At 40.5% G+C, this 23523-nt stretch overlaps 1 protein-coding gene across 4 annotated transcripts in view; it reads right to left on the reverse strand.

Annotated features, from left to right (window-relative positions):
• The window catches only part of jade2 (jade family PHD finger 2), a 171632-nt gene that overhangs the window by 140185 nt on the left and 7924 nt on the right, over positions 1-23523 (reverse strand). For all 4 annotated transcript variants that reach the window (XM_072263926.1, XM_072263925.1, XM_072263927.1 and 1 more), the window contains exons 4-6: positions 19157-19291; positions 10660-10734; positions 8450-8535 (exon numbers count right to left, since the gene is read on the reverse strand). In XM_072263926.1, the coding sequence (XP_072120027.1) occupies positions 8450-8535; positions 10660-10726 (153 nt within the window). In that variant the 5' untranslated portion in view covers positions 10727-10734; positions 19157-19291. The remainder of the gene's footprint in view (positions 1-8449; positions 8536-10659; positions 10735-19156; positions 19292-23523) is intronic.

A 23523-nucleotide genomic window follows, 5' to 3' on the forward strand; every position in this document is an offset into this window, starting at 1 on the left:
TGGTTTATTTTCCATCTGGCATAGTTTGCTTTTTGTTGTTTGATTGTTGGGGGTTTTTTGTATTGCTATGTTTACGCTCTATTCTTGGTTGGTGCGGCTGAAACAAAACCAAATTTCCCTCGGGATTAATAAAGTATATCTATCTATCTACCTTAGGCCACGAACTTATCAATCAGCCTGATGAGTTATTAACTTCAAACTTTCTGCATAATCACTCAGAGTTGAACTGCACGTGCATGTAACGAGAGCTGTATAACTCATCTCCTTCTACCTTAGGCCAGGAACTTATCAATCACCCCTGCTGTGAACCACTTTCTGGAGGTCCAAGACGCCGACTTCTACAAAGAAGGGATCCGTATGCTCTATGACCGCTGGACTAAGTGTGTAAATGTAGGAGGGGACTATGTTGAAAAATAAATGTGCTAGGTTTTCTAAAATTGACTCCTTCTACCTTAGGCCACAATCTTATCGATCACCCCTCGTACATTTCCAGCAAAATGCATCAGAAAATCCAAGGATTTAATTACATGGTTGCCAGAAACACAAGTGCACATTACTGGCAAGTCACTAACAGTGAAATGATGAAGCAAAACAGCTTCAAACAGGGAGTGAGAGGTTGATCTTTCATTCATCCTGTTATAGTTATCATTCTATAGATTTGCTGAATCTCAGGGTCGTATATGGTGACATATATGTACTTTGATAACAAATTTACTTTGAACTTTGAGAAGCACAATACTCAAACTCCTCCGACAGAAGTTTTAAGGAACTTTTGTTTGTAGTCCTATAACAATGGAGAAGGGGGGAAAAAAATCAGATTCGTTCCTCATGTGGCAAATTGTGACTTTAATTCTTGCTAATTATCATAAAACCAGATTTTGAACTATTAATCTCTTTATCATAGGAAAACTCTGCTCATATCTGCAGCATAACACAACTTTGAAGAATTCTTATACTGTCTTACAAAGAGCTCATGAAATCTAAGAAAGCAGCAGCTTGTAAATGGAGACACAAGCTCTGTTTACATTTAATTTCCTGATAACAGGCTCCAAGTCTCTTAGCACAGCAATGCCGAACATGTAATGCCACTGAAGATTTAGCCTTGCCCTTAGAATTCCCTTTACTGCTTTCACTTACATCGTAACAGAAAAAGCACTTAACACCACATTAGCACCCCACAACACTACAGTATGTAATGTTACTGTTTACAGAGTTATATATATGCCAAATAATGTTAAAGTTAAGGCTATATTTCAATGAAAGTCAGTCTCTTTGTTTCTATTCTGAAGTGCCTCATCTACATTCTATTATAGTTTTCTTTAACCAAATAGCATTTTGTTACCTTTTTTTTCCAGCCTTTTTCATTCTAGCTCTGGGTGTATTGTTAAAGCTTGTTCTGGAACATCAACCAGTTTCTTCAAAATGAGCCAATTTCACGCAATATTGTGATACTTTGCAAGGCAGAAGTTCACTCATAAAGTAATAGTTATTTAGATTTTATTACCCCTCCACTTTCAATATGCTTCTCTTACCTTTGGTTCCCAAAGGTTGTCATAACTGGGAGAAGTGGGGATAAGCTGCCACTACCTATTAAATGCTCCCAATGGTGTGCATCTCAGATAGCCTCTGACAACCAAGTCCGGCTCCTTGCCTTCACCTGTGGCTTAGCGACTAAGCCCAGTGGTACAGCGCCGTTTCTACTAAGAGGAGTTACTAGTGCCTTATAACCCGTCACTTTGGCAGATGGGGGGGCTCACCAGCCATGATTGGCAGCTCACCAAGAAGGAAAATTCTGATCTCAAACCTCTGCTGCCTTGCAACAATACCCACTCATGGGAAAGGCTTCAGGAGTAAACCCGGAGGAAAATCCAGAGCTGGAGTCTCCAGTCCTATGTTGAGTTCAACACTGACTGGCAACTCCTGCCAAAAAGGTGCCAAACTGTATCCATCTCTGCTGTGCCTTTGGATTCATCAGCTGTGTGGAGAAGGGGAGCCTGCTGCATGGGCAACAGCTTGCTCTCCATATCATACTGCCCTGGCCTGCATATCACATAGACAGCTGGGACGTAATGTTCAAGGTCAACCCTGAGCAACGGAGGACCTCAATCTCTTACCTTCCAATGTTCTTCAATGCTGTGGAGTACGAGGAGGAGAGCTCAAAGGGAAAAAAATACATTTCCTTCCTTTGACACAATCATTAGAGAGTGGAAATGCACTGTAAAACCCAGAGAACACATCACACCTTATGAGGCCTCGTGATCTGTGACAGTCATCTTTTGTTAAGCAGTCATCCGTCAGTGTAATAGCTACAATGAATCAAAAAAAAAATACAGACCTCTGCATAAATGCATTGCAGTGCACATGTCACAGGCCACAAAAGGCTAAGTGTGCTTTATCCTTGTCTGGTAATAATCCAAGAGATACATTTTAAACAGCTTGCGGAGGATTAAAAATATATTAAATAAAAAGCTGCGTTTCTGGCTGCAAACTCGGTTCAATCACCAGTAATGGGTTCGCGGTACTTCTGAGGGGAAGGGTGTAACCCTACCACAAGACATATATCTCCTTGACTTGTCCTGTTTAACAAGAAGCCTCACCATTCCTAGACTACAACTGTTAACATAAGAGTGCCAAATTCAGGAGGGATCTATTTCATTTCCTGAATTCTAACCCTGCGGGTAAAATAGAAATTTATCTTGGTAGTGCATAATTCAGTTCTGTGCCATCAAATCGGCAAGAGGTCAGAATATGTACACTGTAACCATTTCTTTCAATAGAAGAATCAGGGGAGGGTGTGGTATCATCCTGTTCTTAACATATCAGTGAATTATTTCCCTTTGGGAAATCAGCAAATTATTGTCACAGTACTGTGGACTGGATCATGAGAGAGCATGCCAGTAACAGAATATGCTGTCACAACAGAACACCTACAAGTCTAACCGTTGATGGACAAATACTTCAGAAGCACGTATACAGAACATATAGAAGACATGCAAAACCGTTCAACAGGCTTCCCAGACACCCCTACCTGCATTACCCCTGCTCTATTACAAGGATATTGACAGGATACAGTGCCCTTGTTTAACCGAACAGCCCAGACCCCTTCAAAACTTCAGCAACTGCACTGGGCACTAAAATGAGGAAATACGTTGGATTCTGCTTCAGCGGTGGTTCATGGATTAAATTACAGAAATCTATTCTAACTTCCACTTGTAGCAGTAGCTTTGGGTGCACAAGCTTCACTTGCACAGCAAAATGGCATTACCCCAGACAATGACAGTTCTGTTTTACCTGGAAACTGGCACAGAGTTCAAGTAACCGGGACAAGGTCTAACACTTTGTAGATGTGACCATCTCCAAAACAAGCAACAATCTCATGCTGCTGAGAAACCATGAGCTTGGACTGATGATGGTGGAGGTAAACAAGTCTGCAAGGGACCATCCTACCAGACATACATGCCCTTCTATGAACCAAATTTCCCATTAAGGCTATTTACAACCAAATTTTCCAGAGGTTGTATTTCAATGACTACTTTTGTCGGGGATGAGGTAACCTTACAAACTGAAGAACTTCACAGGGAGGATAGTGCAAGTGGAGCCTAGCGTAGCTGCAGATCTTAAAAAAACTGCACCTGTAGTGTTCTTTTCCTCTGCCCACAATTACATTGCAAGGGCCAGGACCTCCTCCTAATCAGAGGTGATATCATAGCACTATTGAATTAATATTAAACTTACAATTTGATATTAATTGTACAGGGTGACTTGACTTTTAAATATAAAAGTGGCAAGTGGCAAACAGCAATCTTCTCAGATTCTTGTGCACTAACTGCAGGCACAAAACTCAACAATAGAGGATCCAAACCATATATGGTAAATGTACTACTAGTTTCAAACTATATGCAACTCACATCTTATTATTCACCAAGTGATCTAATGTCATGTGCTCAAACTAGAGGAAAAGGTGTTTATCAGATTACTACTTCACCTCTGCAATTCTAAATGAGAAAAGCCCTAAAGTCTCAAATTATGCTTCAAAGCTATAACATCTTTCATTCATGGGAATTGCTTTGGTCATTTCCCTTCTGGTCCGGATGGGAAAGCAGGAAAATTTACCCCATTAAAATCACCTCGTAGATAAAAGATCACTTAGCAGCTCCAATTTATCCTATAACTTTTGAATAAAAAATAGGATGTTTAATTAGACCCACTACAGCTGAGTAATAAATGTCACAAATTTATAATTTAGGTCCTATGACAAAAAAAGCACTTACTTTCGTCAGTAACCCAGACTGTGAGACCCTGAACAGCAAATCACGAGTTAACTCCAAACCAACAGTCTGGAACCCCAGACTATAAACTATTTTCCGATAATTGTCAATAAATGTTTTGTTTATTTTATTGATCTGGCCGGTTAAATGGCGAACAAGGCATGCTGCCCATCAATTCTCAGCTTTCTGACAGATTTTGTCCACTACTTGATTCAGAGGTTTATTTCCAAGATCATATTTAAGCCTATTCGGTTCTGCCCAATAAATACACTTCATGCCTGCAATAACACTGCACCAATCACACAGACTTCTGTTTGCCCAATAAATACACTTCATGCCTGCAACAACACTGCACTAATCACACAGACTTCTGTTTCATGTTCAGACCTGTTAGCTTTTGATCTCCTCTATGTTTTCAGGATGATGTATACTGAACTAACGCAAGAGGATTTAAAATGTGTTAGATACACTACAGTATGTCATTTTCAAACACTGTTATGGATGTAATCTTTAAAAATACCTCAAACTCGATCTCAGTTCCTTTCTTTTGATAAAATTAGCAATACTTTATTCACATTTGTTAATGAACAAGTTCAGTGGTTGCCATCTTGATCATGGTTTCCATCACTCAATATAAATTTCTCACATATTTTTCTCTGGTGTTTGGGAATTACTCAAATTATTTTTATTACTTTTCATACCAACTTCCAAACCCCACGAAAAACAGTGTTTTTTCTAACATCATTCTCTACAACTTCCGTCGTCTCCAAAGGGATTCTACCACCAAACATACCTTTACCTCCCGCCAACCGTGATTCCCTTGTCCGTTCTTTCCTCCCCACCCATCTCCCACCCTGCAAGCAGCTAAGGCTACACTTCTCTATTCACCTCCTCCCTCACCTCCCTTTCGTTGCCCCAAGCAGTCCTTCCAAGTGCGTCAAAACTTCACCTGCGAAACTTCTGGGGTCGTCCGTTGAGTCCTGTGGTCTCCATGAGGTTTCCCCTTCATTGGTGAGACCCCTCACAAATTGAGGGAGCACCACCGCTCCCTCCGCCAAAAGGCGGCACTTCTCAGTGGCCAAACATTTTAATTCCCATTCCTATTCCGACACGTCAGTCCACGGCCTCCTCCTGAGCCGCGATGGGTGGAGGCGCAACACCTGATATTCCCTCTGGGTAGCCCCCAACCTGATGGCGTGAATATCGATTTCTCCTTCCAGTAAAAAATCCCTCCCGCTCCCTTCTTCTCCCATTCCCCACTCTGACGTTTTACCTCTTCTCACCCGTCTATAACTTCCCCAGGGTCCCCTCCTCCTCCTCTCCTCTCCTACTAGATTCCTTCCTCTCCAACCCTTCACCTTTTGTACCCACCTGCCTTCACCTATCACCTTCCAGCTGTCTTCCTTCCCCCTCCCCCCCCCCACCTTTTAATTCTAGCATCTTCCCGCTACCGTTCCAGTCCCAGAGAAGAGTTTCGGCTCAAAACGTTGACTGCTTATTCCTTTCCATAGATACTGTCTGACCCGCTGGGTTCCTCCAGCATTTTGCGTTTGTTGCTTTGCACACTCCTTCGGTTGGGAAATCTCTGTCCAATACAATTGAGGGAATTAGTGATCGAGCTAATTTCTGTTTGTATTACAGGCAATAAACAAAAACATTTAGACAAGTTACAGACAAAAGGCATTAAAGGGCCTACCACATAGATTATACTTCAACATTTTTCTCCAATAAGGAAGCATATTGGTGCCAATACAGAGAGTGTACTGTGTAACCATGAGAAACTGTGCTAATGGCACCTAGTGGTAGTTATGGGTAGTTAGGTGACTGAATAGGCTAGTGCTTCAGAGGTGGGTGAGAAGGATTAAATCAACTTACTTTCTCTTTTACAAGCTAGTTTCTTTAAACAAGTACTTAATTTATTAGAGCTGCACATCCTTCCTTTCACAGAGCACGAGCATGGAAATGCCAGACATCCAAGATGTTACATATCATTTTGACTGAGTAATGAGAGATGTTAATAGAAGAAGGGCTGCCTCACTGAAGGAGAAACAACCACAAACACGGAACAGTGACTCCAAAAGGAAACCTAACTAAATATACGAGAAATAGGAAAATTTAAAAAAAAAGCAACTCATTGAAAGGATTCTCAGTCAAGACACCTCCAGACATTAAATTCACAGGATAAGAAATCAACACTGTTAAATCACAGGTAGAATTACCATACACTAGATAACTGAATAACAACAACCATAATAATTATACAAATTATTAGACTGCAAATAACTGGACAAACTCAGGGAAGGACATTTAAAACTATTTGCCATTGCAAAACAATGCTTAAGTCTTATTACGCTTGCTTAAATCAAGTCTATGGCTAACACCACCCACCCCCCCAAGCTCTCCGCTTTCAACAAGTGTCCTTCCCTCCACCCACTCACCGCAGGGTTCGCTCCCTCTGCCCACTCCATTTCCTGCAGTGATCACTCCCCCCACCCCACATTCTCTGCAGAGGTCACTCCCTCCGTGCCCCCCCCCCCAAATTCTCCACTTTCTGCAGGGATCATTCCCTCCGTGCCCCCTCTCACTGCAGGAATCGCCCCCTCCATGCCCCCACTCTCCACAGGAATCACCCCCTCCGCCCACCCCATTTTCTGCACAGACTGCCCCCACCCCCACCAATTCTCCGCAGGGATCACTCTATCCACGCCCGCCACTCTCCCTCTCTGCAGGGATTGCTTCAGACAACATGACTGGTCTCTTGTCATTAACAAATTGAGTCCCTTCCCTACAATTAAATCTACACTCTTCACACAGCTATTTGATTGCGTACTATCAGCTAGGGTGTTGGGGTGGAGATACGACCCTACCAAAGGAGGCGGCTAGCCTGCAGGTCACCCCTGGGCAAGATGTAGCACCTGCTTAGCCCCCTGATCAGGGTCACGTAACGGTCGTATGAGCAGCTGACGCACATCACAAGTCCTGGTTATGCGACCACTGATGCAAGGCAATCTCTGAAGAGTATTGATAATCGCTGAGGGGGTCACCCATCTTGTAAAGACACTGGCCAGAAGAAGGCAACGGCAAACCACTTCTGTCAAAAAATTTGCCAAGAACAATCATGGTCATGGATAAGACCAAGTACACCCACGTCATATGACACGGCACATAACAAACGGATAAACTAGCAGGTTATGAGAGGCTACGCCACCACTGCACTACAGGTGGTGGTCTGTTATTCTGTACTGTCATCACATGGAAAAGGTAACATCTCGGGAGTTTCAGCCACTTACTTGGAACAAAGAAGCTGAATGACGTGAAGGATAGACTATGGCAAAATTGTTTCCCCTCAGGGTGATGCAGTAAGGTTGTATGATACTCTTCTGTACCACATCATAGAAACTCCAGTATGTACACAAACAAGTGTAGCATACTTTTAGACTATTTTTCCAGGCGCAGCTTCTTTTTTAAAGTTGAAACTGCTATTATTTTGCCCTTAAGATCTGATAATTACTTTTTGATATTGCACTAATCATGCTACTTTACTGTTATTTTTTAAAATAGGCATCTTTTCATTACTTCCTGTGGTGCACAGTAAACTGAATAGAACACACCCATGCATTGTAAAATATCCCCTGCACCCAAAACATACAAACAAGTCAATAGAATGTGAAACTGGGGTTTGCTGAAAGCACAAACAGTAAATATTGACAGCCCTGGTACAAGACAGTTGATAAAAGGTGGCAAAGGCCAATTACATCACCAAAATCAGAATCCCAAGTCAAACTTTTAGCGCTCAATGCGAGTTTCATGCAGTGTAATTGTTAATGTTCTTTTTTTTAAAGTTTGAATAGCACTGTTATCTCTGCATGTGATGTCAAAACAGGACATAATATGGCAGAAAATGTTATTTTTAATACTTCAATTTGAATGTGCAGGTATAAGCATTGTAATACTGTAATTTTGTTTTAGGTGCCAAGAATAGTTGACAGAATCTTACAAAGTTCAGTTCAAAAAGCAATCTGCACTTAATCATTTTAAAACAAACCAAAGAATCCTTGGGTAGTTTTTAAAACTCAACCATTGTCTGTCTGTTCTAATTGTGAAGCATTTCCAGTAATAGGCAAGATCCCCATGCACTGAAACTCATTTGTAGAAACAGCAGAATTATGAAACAAACAAACCTCTGAAGGTTTCTTCTCTTCCTGTCTTGTCCAAGGGTGCTTTGTAGTTGCTGATTTAGAACCACGAGACCACAGTGTTAAGTGACCTTGGGAGAGGTGGGCAGAGAAATGTAAGACGCTAGTACTCAAGAGTAAAAGGGATTTCATACAAGAACTGGTACTATAAATATACCTTTACATAAATGAAAAAATAGAAGTAACTCAAATTGTTTGATTTAGCTCATATTAAAAAAGCTGGAGAGTTGCTGATATCATCAAGAAAACGTTTGCTTCCGCTAATGATGGTCCAAACAGCCGTATTACAAAAGACTCCGAGAACGTTGTCAGGATTATGCCTTTTCCCACATTCACGTCTGATTTCCTGCTCAAAAAGTTGGGTGTGTGACTTGCTCCGAGATCACTGCCCACACCGTTCTGCAATCCATCAGAAGGTTACGAGATAGAGGCCATATTTTCCTCCTTCAAAGCATGATCTCTGACAGCCTACCAAGGTTAGAAGCTCAATGTTCCAGAAATGCAAGGCAAAGCACTGGCCTTACTCAGAACATTGGAATGCCAACTCAGTGAAGTGGGACATCATTTTCTAACAGTCTTCATTTACAGTGCCAATTTATAATGGAAGACACTTACCAAATTAAGTTTTGCTTTGGTGTTAATTATTGAAATATTAAAGATAATATTGATGTTACATTTTTTTTCCAGGATATGCAGTGTAGAGCTGATTACAAAATTTGGAGGAGGCTAACAATTGAATCATTCTCCTTGCATAATACAAGAAAATATTATGAGGGATAGGATCAGCTTACATTAGGAAAAGTAAAAACATAATCAAAATAATTAGTATGGTTTTGCTAGGGTCTTGTCTGATTGATTTGAAATTTTGAAAATGTAATGAAATGTTTTGATAATGGCAGTGCAGTTGATACAGTTCTCAAAGACTTCAATAAGGCTTCCGACAAGGTCCCAAGTGGAAGACTGGACCAAAAGGTTAGAATGCATGGAATCCAGTGCAGATTGACTAACTGGATCCAAAATTTGTTTGGTATTAAGAAGTCAAGGGTAACAGTGGAAGATTATTTTCGTGATTGGAAGCAGGGGACCAAGGATATACCAGAGGGTTCACTGCTGAGACCCGACTGTCTGATCCTGATGTGAATATAGGAGGTATAATAGGTAAGTTTGCAGATGACACAAAAATGATGGTGCTGCTGATAGTGAAGAGGATAGTCTTGAGTTACAACACAATATTAATGAGACAGTAAGATGGGCAGTTGTAAATAGTGTTCGTGATAGGTGAGAGGCAATAAATTTTGAAGGATGAATAAGGCAGGGTATACAGAATGAATGGTAAGAGCCTAGGAAGTATTGAGAAACATTGGTGTACAAATCCAAGGATCTCTGAAGGTGGAAGATAAGGCACCTTTTACTAGATGGACAAACATACACAAGAACAGGGAGGTAAACTTTATGAAACGTTGGTTAGGCTGCAGCTGGGATACCGTGAGTAATTCTAGTCACCATATAATAGGAGAGACCCAAATGAATTGGAGTACGAGTACGGCAATTTCACCAGAACGTTGCTTGGGGTGCACACTTCATTTCTAAGAGGATGAACAGGGTGGGTTTGTTTTCCTTGGTGTCTGAGTGGTAGAGAGAACAAGTACATTAAGAGTAGCATAGATCGGGGTAGGGACAAACTTTAGCCCAGGGCTGAGGTAGACAGGTTGAAGGTAAGGATTAGAAGGTTTAGAGACCCTGAAAAATATTTTCATCACCAAAAGGGTGGCCAGAATGCACTGCCTGGTCTTATGGAAGCAGATACTCTCACAATATTTAAGAAATATCTCAACAAAAACTTAAAACAACAAGGTATAGGCATGTACTAAAAAAAATGGGATTAGCATAGATTGGTCCCCAATTGTCGGTGTGGACATGATAGTAAGCGTTTTATGACTCTGTGAGGTCACACCAATCATCATTTCAGTTACATTAGTGAAAAGATAAATAGACTATAACATTGTTATTAATTTCTGACAACGAGTAGAAACATATACTTCTAAGTTTCCTTGTAGACAGAAACTTGACAAATGTATTTGTAGATTTAAAAATAAATATAAAACTCTTAGTATAAAACAATCATTTTTTAAGAAAATACGAGTTTGACTTCAATTCATAAAGTGTAGTTTCTATCCTTGGATTCAGGTCCTTACTGTCAGTGGTGTCAGAGTCCTCACTACTGATGGAAAATTTCCTCCGTTTCATTATTTCATTATCCATCCGGAAACCTGCAAAATTGAAAACAATCTCAATGTGAAGCTGGCAAGACTTACCAAGTTACCCCGTTGGGTTAATACATCAGGCCAACAGAAAAAAAGGATTCAAGCTAGGCAATCATTACTTGGGCAAAAGTCACAAAGATGAAAATTATCAAAGAGGAATGGGGCTAGAAACTGAGTTCAGAGATAAAACAAGATGCTATAATTGGGAACATTCTGCATCTACACCAGGCTCTGTCCAGGGATGAGATGGAATCAGAGATGAAGTCTGTACTAATCACCACGTGGCTTCTATTTACAAGTATATTTTGAAGAAGCCACATGTACTGCAGTAGGGTGAAAAATAGACAGAAACCTACGTACCAGCTTTCAAACACTTTTAGACTCTCAGAATCTGATGTCCCCAGGAGCCACTGACATGAGCTGTCTTTCCTCACAACAGCAGCAGGTGTCAGGGATCAAGTTTTTTGCTTCTTGACAGTGCATTGAAGTAAAGACAGAAGGCAAGTTCACCTGATCACATTGCAGATGGTTCTTACCAGCAAGACTGGAGAGGAGAGGTTTCTCACTACCAATAATCTTTGGTAACTTGTCAGTAGACAACTGCATTTCATGAAGCTGTATCTTGGGGAAGAACTATAATAGGCAAAGGATACTTCTAAATGCCCACAGAATTGACATAATGTAAATTGAATACACAAATTCATAAGGCACAGCTTTTCTGGTAAACTTAATTAAGCTCATCACAAATGAAACTGACAGACATTTCTCTCTATAGAAGAGCCCACTGATCCCCTGTAATACCATTTTAGAGTCAGCTGTTCTGTCCAAAAGGACTGCTTTTCTGCAGTTCTTCTGGTCAGAAGTTGAATTCCAACTATTCTCAGAACTGTAAGAAGGAAACCCAATCAGAACTGGAGGAGATAAATCTATCTCTCGCCTTCACGAACATGTAATGAAACATGAAAGATACTCAGCTTGCTCTAGTACAAGCTTCAGATTGCAAGGAACTGCCAGGCCTGGTAGGAACGAAGACTGAAAATGCAAAGAAACTTCAGGACAAGTACTGCATTGAAGTAATAGTTATTTCTGTAACCTCAAAATGAGGGTGCTTCCTAAAATCCACTGAACACTTCAGTGCCTTCAAAGCAGCTGTGTCTCATTTCTAACAATCTCCAAATGGAGACCTATAGATCCCACAGGAAACATCAAAGAACGCTTTACAAGATGGTATTTGGCAGCATAACCTAACAAAGCCCAGTGAACACTTAAATGATAATTCAGTCCAGGAATCGACCTTATCATGTTCCTCGGTGGTTGCTCTTGCTACCTATAGTCACCCCCTGAGAAAAACACTCAAGCTCAGACATCATCTAACAAGAGTTCGGGGATCAGAGCTCTGATTCCAAATCAGAATCAGGTTTACTATCAGCAGCACAATGTTGTGAAATTTGTTAACTATGCGGCAGCAATACAATGCAAAACATTATAATATAGGAAAACAACAGAATTACAGTAGGTATATGTACGTTAGATAGTTAAATTAGTATAAGTAGTGCAAAAATATAAATTTTTAAAAAGGCAGTGAAGTAGTGTTCATGGGTTCAGTGTCCATTTAGAAATCAGATGGCAGAGGGGAAGAAGTTGTTCCTGAGTCGTTGAGAGTGTGCCTTCAGGCTTCTGTACCTCCTTCCTGATGATTGCAAAGAGAACAAGACCCGCCCTGGGTGGTGGGGGTCCTTGATGCTGGAAGCCACAGGAAGTTATACAAGTGATTATACAGGATGAGGATTATCACCTCTTTCTTTCCATAAAGAATATTAATAGGGGATAACTGCCTGAAGTAGCAGTGCAATACAAGTTTTAACAAGCTGTCGCCAGTAGAAAAGTCATCATCCTCCATCCGTTCTGCAAGAGCATACAAGTCAAAATCCTCTTCAACACATCCACTCAATGTTGTACAGTCCTGAGTTAGTCAATTCTCTTTCCAATGCTCCTTGCTACGATTCTTCGTCTCCAACAAGCTCCTCACCGGAGTGGAGTTCAGGTACCAGTTAAGGGCAACCTGTTCAAGGTTTATTGCCTCCACCTCATATCCAAGGTTACTCCAACTTCAGTCGATGAATTACATAAAGAGATTACAGGTTCGTACATGCATCTGCTGTTCTTGCAAAGCCTGCATAGGAGACTCGTTCTTCTCCTGAATCCGCAGAACTGGCCGAGAAGGAAATTATTCTCAGCCTCTTGTAACACCCAAGAAGACTGAGCACAGCAATGTGATGGAACATGATTGTTCTATCACGTTGATGTTGTGCCAGACACTCTAAAAAAGAATCTGAGTCATCTGAAAACTGCAACTATTGATGGCGACTTGGGTGATAATACAGATCTCCTGTGGCTGTAAAAATTGTGTTTATTATTACGTTTCGCACCCAGTTGGAAAACTATCCAGATGATGACCTCCTCTGTAAGTCGTTATATATAGATTAAATCTTCAGTGACATTGCTGTTTTCACACAATGCTTCTCAAAAAAACATCATAAGATCTATTTTACTATAAACTCAAGATTGGGGTAATATACCCATTTGGGGAAGGCATCTTCCTTAGCCCTCATTTGACTCTTCTTCCTTCCATTCTGTGTGTGTGTGTGTGTGTGTGTGTGTGTGTGTATTATCACCTTCTTGAACACAGAACAAAGGATTCCATGTTCTTGATTTAGAACCTTTTGCCAAGATTGAAGGCAAAATTCCCCAAATCATGTTTCTGGCTCACAAGCTACAACAGTTGCTTGATTGTCTGATATTAGCTTAATAGTGGTCTATTTTTTGTTGTTTGTTACTCGATTGACGGACATTCATGAATTCTCATAATCAGAGGCCAAGCTCTGAGGGCAAAGGTGGTTTCAGTGCATTTGGCTTCTGGATCCCCAGTGTATTATTAAGTGCATCAAAACATGTTATCACACTTTGGTCAACAGATCTCAATACTCTCACAGCCGAATTTCTTAATGGATGCCCACCCTCTCCTCATGATGCCAACAATGCTGCATATATGGTCAACTATGATCCACACCTATTATCTTCTAAACTTTTTGATCCCCCTGCCCCCAAAGTGTCTTCTTCAAAGAATTTGGTGCAGATTTCAGAAATATGGATGGTTGTTACTTAAAAAGCTGTGCTGCACTTCATTTATGGTAGAAAATATCAGAGCGCGTACCAAGTGCTCTTGCAAGGATGCACCTTCCATGATGATGCTCTAGACCAGTCACATGAAAATCACTGCCTGAATACATACATCAATTGCACAAATCAGATTTCAGTATCTCCCTGATCCCCTACCATCATTTATCTTTAGATTTCATAAGTGTACCATTTTATTGACACAGGTTTCTACTCAGTTTTAGAAATAGCTCCTTCCCCTCCACCATCAGATAGAAACCATAGAAAAACTACAGCACAGAAACAAGCCTTTTGGCCCTTCTTGGCTGTGCCGAACCATTTTCTGCCTAGTCCCACTGACCTGCACACGGACCATATTCCTCCAGACACCTCCCAACCATGTATCTGTCCAAGTTATTCTTAAATGTTAAAAAAGAACCCGCATTTACCACCTCGTCTGGAAGCTCATTCCATACTCCCACCACTCTCTGTGTGAAGCCCCCCCACCAATGTTCCCTTTAAATTTTTCCCCCCTCACCCTTAACCCATGTCCTCTGGTTTTTTTCTCCCCTTGCCTCAGTGGAAAAATCCTGCTTGCATTCACTCTATCTATACCCATCATAATTTTATATACCTCTATCAAATCTCCCCTCATTCTTCTACGCTCCAGGGAATAAAGTCCTCACCTATTCAACCTTTCTCTGTAACTGAGTTTCTCAAGTCCCAACAACATCCTTGTAAACCCTCTCTGCACTCTTTCAACCTTATTAATATCCTTCCTGTAATTTGGTGATCAAAACTGAACACAATACTCCAGATTCGGCCTCACCAATGCCTTATACAACCTCATCATAACATTCCAGCTCTTATACTCAATACTTGATTAATAAAGGCCAATGTACCAAAAGCTCTCTTTACGACCCTATCTACCTCTGATACCACTTTTAGGGAATTTTGTATCTGTATTCCCAGATCCCTCTGTTCTACTGCACTCCTCAGTGCCTTACCATTTACCCTGTATGTTCTACCTTGGTTTGTCCTTCCAAAGTGCAATACCTCACACTTGTCTGTATTAAACTCCATATGCCATTTTTCAGCCCATTTTTCCAGCTGGTCCAAGTCCTTCTGAAAACCTTCCTCACTGTCCACTACACCTCCAATCTTTGTATCATCAGCAAATTTGCTGATCCAATTTACCACATTATCATCCAGATCATTGATATAGATGACAAATAACAATAGACCCAGCACTGATCCCTGTGGCACACCACTAGTCACAGGCCTCCACTCTGAGAAGCAATTCTCTACTACCATTCTTTGGCTTCTTCCATCGAGCCAATGTCTAATCCAATTTACCACCTATCCATGTATACCTAGCGACTGAATTTTCCTAACTAACCTCCCATGCGGGACCTTGTCAAAGGCTTTACTGAAGTCCAAGTAGACAACATCCACTGCCTTCCCTTCATCCACTTTCCTGGTAACCTCCTCGAAAAACTCCAATAGATTGGTCAAACATGACCTACCACGCACAAAGCCATGTTGGCTCTCCCTAATAAGTTCCTGTCTATCCAAATGCTTGTAGATTCCGTCTCTTAGTACTCCCTCCAATAACTTATCTACTACTGACGTCAAACGTAACGGCCTATAATTTCCCGGATTACTTTTCGATCCTTTTTTAAACAACGAAACAACATGAGCCACTCTCCAATCCTCCGGCACCTCACCTGTAGACAGCGACATTTTAAATATTTCTGCCAGGGCCCCTTCAATTTCAACACTAGTCTCCTTCAAGGTCAGAGGGAATACCCTGTCAGGTCCTGGGGATTTATCCACTTTAATTTGCCTCAAGATAGCAAGCACCTCCTCCTTTTCAATCTGTACAGTTTCCATGATCTCACTACTTGGTTCCCTTAATTCCATAGACTTCATGCCAGTTTCCTTAGTAAATACAGACGCAAAAAACCCATTTAAGATCTCCCCCATTTCTTTTGGTTTCGCGCATAGCCGACCACTCTGATCTTCAAGAGGGCCAATTTTATCCCTTACAATCCTTTTACTCTTAATATACCTGTAAAAGCTCTTTGCATTATCCTTCACTTTGACTGCCAGAGCAACCTCATGTCTTCTTTTAGCCCTCCTGATTTCTTTCTTAAGTATTTTCTTGCACTTTTTATAGTTCTCAAGCACCTTATTTACTCCGTTTCCTATACGTGTCATACAACTCCCTCTTCTTCTTTTTCAGAGTTGCAATATCCCTTGAGAACCAAGGTTCCTTATTCCTATTCACTTTGCCTTTAATCCTGACAGGAACGTTCAAGCTCTGCACTCTCAAAATTTCTCCTTTGAAGGCTTCCCACTTACCGATCACATCCTTGGCAGAGAACAACCTGTCCCAATCCACGCTTTTTAGATCCTTTCTCATTTCTTCAAACTTGGTCTTCTTCCAAGTTCAGAACCTCAACCCTAGGACCAGATCTATCCTTGTCCACGATCATTGAAACTAATGGTGTTATGATCACTGGAACCAAAGTGCTCCCCTACACACATTTCCGTCACCTGTCCTAACTCATTTCCTAACAGGAAATCCAATATTGCATCCCCTCTAGTTGGTACCTCTATATATTGATGTAGAAAACTTTCCTGAACACATTTTACAAACTCTAAACCAGCTAGACCCCTAACAGTATGGGAATCCCAATCTATATATCGAAAATTAAAATCCCCTACCACCACAACTTTATGTTTCCTGCAGTTGCCTGCTATCTCTCTGCAGATCTGCTCCTCCAATTCTCGCTGACTATTGGGTGGTCTATAATACAACCCCATTAATGTGGCCATACCTTTCCTGTTTCTCAGCTCCACCCATAAGGACTCAGTAGACAAGCCCTCTAACTCTGTTCTGCCTGAGCACTGCTGTAACACTTTCCCTGACAAGCCATGCTACCCCCCGCCCCACCTTTCATTCCTCTGCCTCTATCACATCTGAAACATCAGAACCCTGGAATATTAAGCTGCCAGTCCTGCCCCTCCTATAGCCAAGTTTCACTAATTGCTATAATGGCATAATTCCACGTGTCAATCCACGCCCTCAACTCGTCCGCCTTCCCCGCAATACTCCTAGGTTTCTGAAAGGACAATGAACCAACCCACAAACACTACCTCACTATTATATCTTTTTGCACTTATTTAATTTGTTTATACACTGTACATATATCTTAAGTTTTTGTATATATTGCATTATACAGCTGCTGCAAAACAATAAATTTCCACAACATATGCCAGTGATATTGAACCCAATTCTGATTCTGATCCTATTCCCATTATCTATCATCAATTTTGACACAGTAGTGACTATGGAAACACACACACTGCAAAAGTAAAGGCATTAGTTAGCATAATTCTATAGTTGGAGAAAATGCTGCTCTGTGATGGGCATACTGTCTGGACCTATAAAATACACAGTTAAACACATGCTTGCTTGCTATCTAAAGATTTGATTCTTTTTGTCATTCATTGTAACATTGTAATGATCTTTTTTTAGTCAGCAGTAAATAATTCTTGCTTTTCTGGGCCACTATAATAACTTAGCCATCATCCTGCTGTAATTATAGCGAAGAAATTAGATCAATTCAATTAAATTGTGAAGAAAGCATGGCAGTACCTCTACTTTCTTAGGATTTTGCAAAAATTTGGCATGACATCTAAAACTTTGGCAAACTGACGTAGATGTGTAGTGCAGTGTATATTGACCTGCCTTTTGCACAGCCTGGTATGGAAGCACCAATGCGCTTGAGCAGAAAATCCTACAAGAGTTATTCAATATGGCGCAGTCCTTCATGGGTAAGGCCCTCCTCATCCTTGAGAACATCTACATGGAGCACTGTTGCATGAAAGCAGCATCTATCATCAGGGACGCCTACCACATAGGCCATGTTCTCTTCCCACTGCTGCCATCAGGAAGGTGATTTAGGACCCACACCAACAGGTTCAAGAACAGTTGTTCCCCTCAACCATCAGGCTCTTGAACCGGAGATGGGGGGTGGGGGGGATAACATCGCTCAACTTCACTTCCCGCTTCACTGAACTGTTCCCACAATCTATCCATTCACTTTCAAGGACTCTTCACCACATCTCCTCAATACTTACTGCTTATTTATTATTATTATTTTCTCTCTTTTGTACTTGCAGTTTGTTGTCTTTTGCACATTTGTTGTTTGTCCATCCTGTTGGACGCAGTCTTTCACTGATCCTACTGTGCGTCTTAGATTTAGTGTGTATGCCCGCAAGAAAACAAATCTCAGGGTTGAATATGTTGGCCAATACGCATTTTGATAATAAATTTACTTTGAACTTTGAATTGTGTTAAACAGCTTGGGCTGAATCCAGCATACAGCTTCAGAAGCATTTTCTATCAAGGAAGCAAGTAACCTTACTTTAGGCAAAACTGTAAAATAATTGCCAACTGCCATTCTCTGCTAAATGTGATAGGGCACATGTTTGTGATCTTCACTACTTTTCTTCAAAACGAAGAACTTCCTTCATACAGTATATGCCTCCAGGTATGGGATGCTACCAAGACCCAACTGCTTCCTTTACTTGTACCTTCCATTTAGTAGTTGTTTGCCACTGGGCACCAGTGAAGATATTTGTCTGCTTCCTTCTACCATCCACAATAATCCATAGTGCATCATCATAAAGCAGCCTCTCCTTAAGAAAGTCTGCAATGTGATCACTCCACAACTGCAATGATACCCTATGTATTTATTTACAGCAGTAAATTGATTAATTGGTGATGCAGCATCAACATTACACTTTTCAAACCTGTCCAGTTTGGCATTATTTAACAGTTTTCTGCTAAAGATGTTGAAACATTAAATTTACAGTTCAATTAAATCTTAAAAACAAACTCTTAAATTCATTGTGTATTTCTGTTTTTAGCCGTGGATTGGAGTTAAATAGAAGGCAAACATCTCCCAAAAGACTGGAAGGTTTGTTCTGTGTTAATTTTCATACTGACTCCTTAAATCTGGGTTCAGGTGCAAAAACTTGCCAAAACAAAATGGTGAGTGAGTGCCACAAAGGTGCCACCAGAAAAGCAGGCAAAGACAACCACAGCTAGAGATAATAAAAGAAATTTAAACTTTGTCATGTGAGTTTCTGGAAATATGAACTCTAACCAGAAAAAGGGAAAAGAATAATTATTGAATTGCTATACAGTCAGAACTACAATTAATAAACAGATTCAGAGGAAGCAATAGGGAGTACTTACCTTTTGATACAATCTTCTGGTCTTTTCAAAGTATGTGCCCGTTTTCCCAGATTATGTGCCCAGTAGCTACATCTTGTATTGTGAATAGTAACAGCATTTCCAACTAATAAGATGCTCCCACGGATGTTAAAACATCTAAATATGAACAGAAATATTAAATTATCTTCCTTTAAAACCCGGGTCTGGAAAGTGTATAAAGCATTATTTATTAATAAAAGTATTATTATGATAGTGAAGGAACACATTTGTGTTTCACACTGCCTTTTCATGATAGAAGAATGAATTGTATTACTGCACGAAACAATGGGAGCCAGCACTAAAATCTATCTGAGATGGGTGAACTGAGCCTGCTTTACCTTTTACCTTTAATGTCTTTTGAGTTAAGGTGAGAGAAGTTCTAAACCAGTTCCTTGTGTGTACAAGCCCATGACAGAAAATTACCCCTGAGCTCCGTTCTAATTCACAATCTTTCTCAAAAGGGCAAAGGGAGTGGAGGTCAGCCAAATGGAATGGAGATCAGGCAACGGAGAACATGCTAAAAACTGGTCTTCTAAGACACAATGATTGTCGCAAAATTGTTACGCAATTTCTTATCCAGATGTGTTTGCTCCATTTAATATGTAGCAGAAATAGCGTCTGTTGTTGGATCATGGCAGAAAGAAGTTTTTTTTGTTGGTGGCAGAGAACAGGCATTAATGGTAGACTTGAAGGAGTATTGGCAGAACGAGGAATGCAACTCTCCTTTGATTCTTTTCCTGAAAAAAGTTAGCATGAGCATAAAAAGGTGTCATCCTGTTTTCAACAATGGATTGACTTTTCAATTAAATTGTCAACACAGATCTCAGTATATGATACAGGAAAATATCTAATTTTTAGTAATGATATCAGACTGTCACATTAATATAACATTTATATGAACTGTATGTGGATGAGAAGGAAATATGTTATAAATAAAGCTTCAGATTACTGGAATATAGACAAATAATTTACATACACAAATTTTAGAGACTTTTTCAAAATGGCTAAAGAAATTTACTACATGACTCATAAAACCCATTTACAAAATGAAACAGTCATGCATTTCAATTCCACTATATTGAAAAACACACAATAATACGTTATGGTGTAAGTGGGCATAATTTTAAATACATTATAAAACCATAAGAATCAGACTATTCAGCCCATTGAATCTTCTGCACCAATTGTTCATGGATGATGTATTCTCCCTCTCAACCCCATACTCCTGCATTCTCCCCATCACCTTCGATGTTCTCACTAATCAACCACCACTTTAAGTATACCCAATAACTTGGCCTCCACAATTGTCTGTGGCAATGAATTTCACAGATCTACCACACTCAGGCTGAAGAAATTTCTCCTCATCTCTGTTCTAAATGGACGTCCCTCTATCCTGAGGATGTGCCCTCTGGTGCTAGACTCACCCACTACTGGAAACATCCTCCCAATGTCTACTCTATTGAGGCCTTGGAATATTCAACAGGTTTCAATGAAATCCCCACTCATTCTTCTAAACTCTTGCAAGTACAGTGCCAGAGCTCCAAATATGTTAACCCTTTCATTCCTGGATTCATTCTCATGAACCTCCTCTGAACCTTCTCCAATGCCAAGGCATTCGTTCTTAGATGAGGAGCCCAAAACTGCTCACAATACTCCAATGCCTTATAAAAGCCCAGTATTACATCCTTTTTATGTATATTCTAGTCCTCTCGAAATCAATGCTAATTATTGCATTTGATTCCTTCTAAACTTCCAATTTGAAGTACTGCAAATTAAAAGGATCATTAGACTGGAAAAATGCTCACAAGCATACAAGTAGCTGCTATCTGTTAGTCAGAATTCTTACATGCAAGTTTGACAAAATTCACCTCCAGACAATTCAGAGAATAAAACAAGAGTGTAATAATATTGCAAATCAATTTGTAGACAATTTTTCTCTTGCATTTAAGAATTGATGACAGTAGAGAAAGAGGACACTCAATTACACCATGGTGGTATTTCCTAGCTGTCTGGGGTTCTACGTTCATCCAAGATCCAGGTTGTTCCTACTCGGAGATGGTTGTATCACCATCCTTTAATGAGTCTTATTAACACTGGCAGAAAAAATACATAATTAAAAGTATTGTGCAGGCACTCATTATTTGCATTTTTGTTGAAATTATGTTGACAAAATACTTATGTTAACTAAATAGCAAAAACATACTCAAGGTGTATGTTTTGAAAGAAGTCTGTTGTTTTATAAAATAGGCTCTGGTAAATTAGCCAAGTGGTTTCAGTTCAGATACTGCATTGACATCATGAAATTTGCCCAATAAATACCAAAAGAGAATGTATATAACCTAACCTATTAATGTCCAATAACCCTCCTCCAACAATCTTGTAGCGTTAGAAGTAATTAACAGTTCCATCAAGTGACACCTACTCAATACTCTTCTCACTAAATAATGCTCATTCTGGATTTGCCAAAATTACTCAGTCCCAAGTTCCATTACAGCTTAGAATGAAACAGTACCACAACAGAAAACTGCTAGAAGAGAGGCAGTAATAACCTCCGCATTCTGTAAACCATGTCAACGATCAGTATTGGCAAAGCAAGGCAATTAGGGTCAAGTTTTTTTAAAAAAATCAATCTAACTGCTAGAGTCACATAACACAAAAGGAAAATAGTCACAATTATTAGATGCCAATTACTATAATCCACCACATATTCAGGAAAATTTCTTAGCACAGTGCTGTTAGCCAAACTATCTTCAGATGCCTCATACTACGAGCAGACAGAGACAGTCAATGATTTAAAAACACTGACCTTCGTTCAAAACTCTTCCCATGATATCATAGTCAGGCTAGTTTTCAAATGGTAAACAATAGACAACCAACAAACCATGCACCATGCTCAAGCTATTTCCATCCAAAGGTTCTAAAGGTCATTCACTTGCCCCACATTGATTATAAATAGCTCCACTCTTCTATTAAATCATCTACTATCAACCTTTTGGGAATCACCATTGATCTGAAACTGAAGTGAACTGCCTTTTCAGCACAATCACTAGAAGAAATTTAGTATAATTAGGTTGGTTCATTTTCTGAACCTTCAAGTCTTCGCCACCAGTTTTCAAAGCTCATGCCAGCAATGAGATAAGCAGGTATCTCATCTGAATGATGGATTTTAGCTACAAGGATTTCAGCCACAGGGCAATTTGGGATAGTTTGCCAGAGCAAAGGGGGCTGAAGGGCACAAGATCATGAGGGTTAAAGTGGATAAAGAGAAGCCACCCCCATTTATGGATAGTTCAAGGACCAAGGACACAGATTCAAAGTCATGGATGGAAGATACAATGGTGACATGAGTGAGGACATTGACTTTTTATTGCCAGGCTGTTAAAAAGAATTGGAGAGATATTTGGAACAACAATAATTTGCAAAGCTAGGAGGATAAAGCAGGGGAAATGGGAATGATTGGATTGCTCTATAAAGACTTAATATGGACCCAAGGTTCTCAAGATGGTACCAATAAATGGTGCCTCTGTGTGCAGCTCCGATAGGAATCATCAAATATTCCTGTTTAAGACAACTACTGGCACAGGCATGGGCACTAGAGTAAGCAACACGCTTTAAGACATTTCAAAAAAAATCTATCGGTCCTCAAAATGGACAGACCCGGATGGCAGACTCAGGTCGTGAGTGCAGTTCCACTTTAAGAAAATGGAAGCCGGGAAGGCGTGTTGGTCTGCAGGTATGATTGAAACACAGAGGCCTTAGATGCCACCCCACACCCAACTCCTGACTCTCCTGATGGCAAATACAAGTCTCTGAAAAACAAAACTGAAGCCCTCAGAACAAGATTGCAGTACCAGAGGGATATATGGGACTGCTATGTATTTTGCTACATGGAAATATGGCTTACCCCTGCCAATTCAGATGCAGTGCAGCATCCAGAGGCCTTCCTCATTCACTGTAAGGATAGATCAATTGAGTCTTTTAAAGTTGGGGGAGGGGGCAGAATGCCTCATGATTAACTCACCACAGGACACAGACAGGATGGTTCTGTCTCAGTCCCATTCGCCCGAATATCTAGTGGTCAAGCATCGTCCATTTTATCTGCCGAGGAAGATTTCCACCATCACCCTGGTAGCAGTGTACATTCCACCTCAGGCAGGCACCGGAAGACCCGAGCACCATGATCAGCAGTCACAAAACTGCGCCATCCCGATCATTTTGGGGGATTTCAACCGGGATAGCTTGCAGAAGCCTCTGAACGACTACCACCATCATATTATCGGTGGATCCCGAGGAGCCAACACACTTGACCACTGTTATACCACCACCAAGAATGCCTACTGTGCCCGCAC

The sequence above is a fragment of the Mobula birostris genome, chromosome 7 (genome assembly GCF_030028105.1).
Source record: "Mobula birostris isolate sMobBir1 chromosome 7, sMobBir1.hap1, whole genome shotgun sequence".
Taxonomy (NCBI): Eukaryota; Metazoa; Chordata; class Chondrichthyes; order Myliobatiformes; family Myliobatidae; genus Mobula; species Mobula birostris.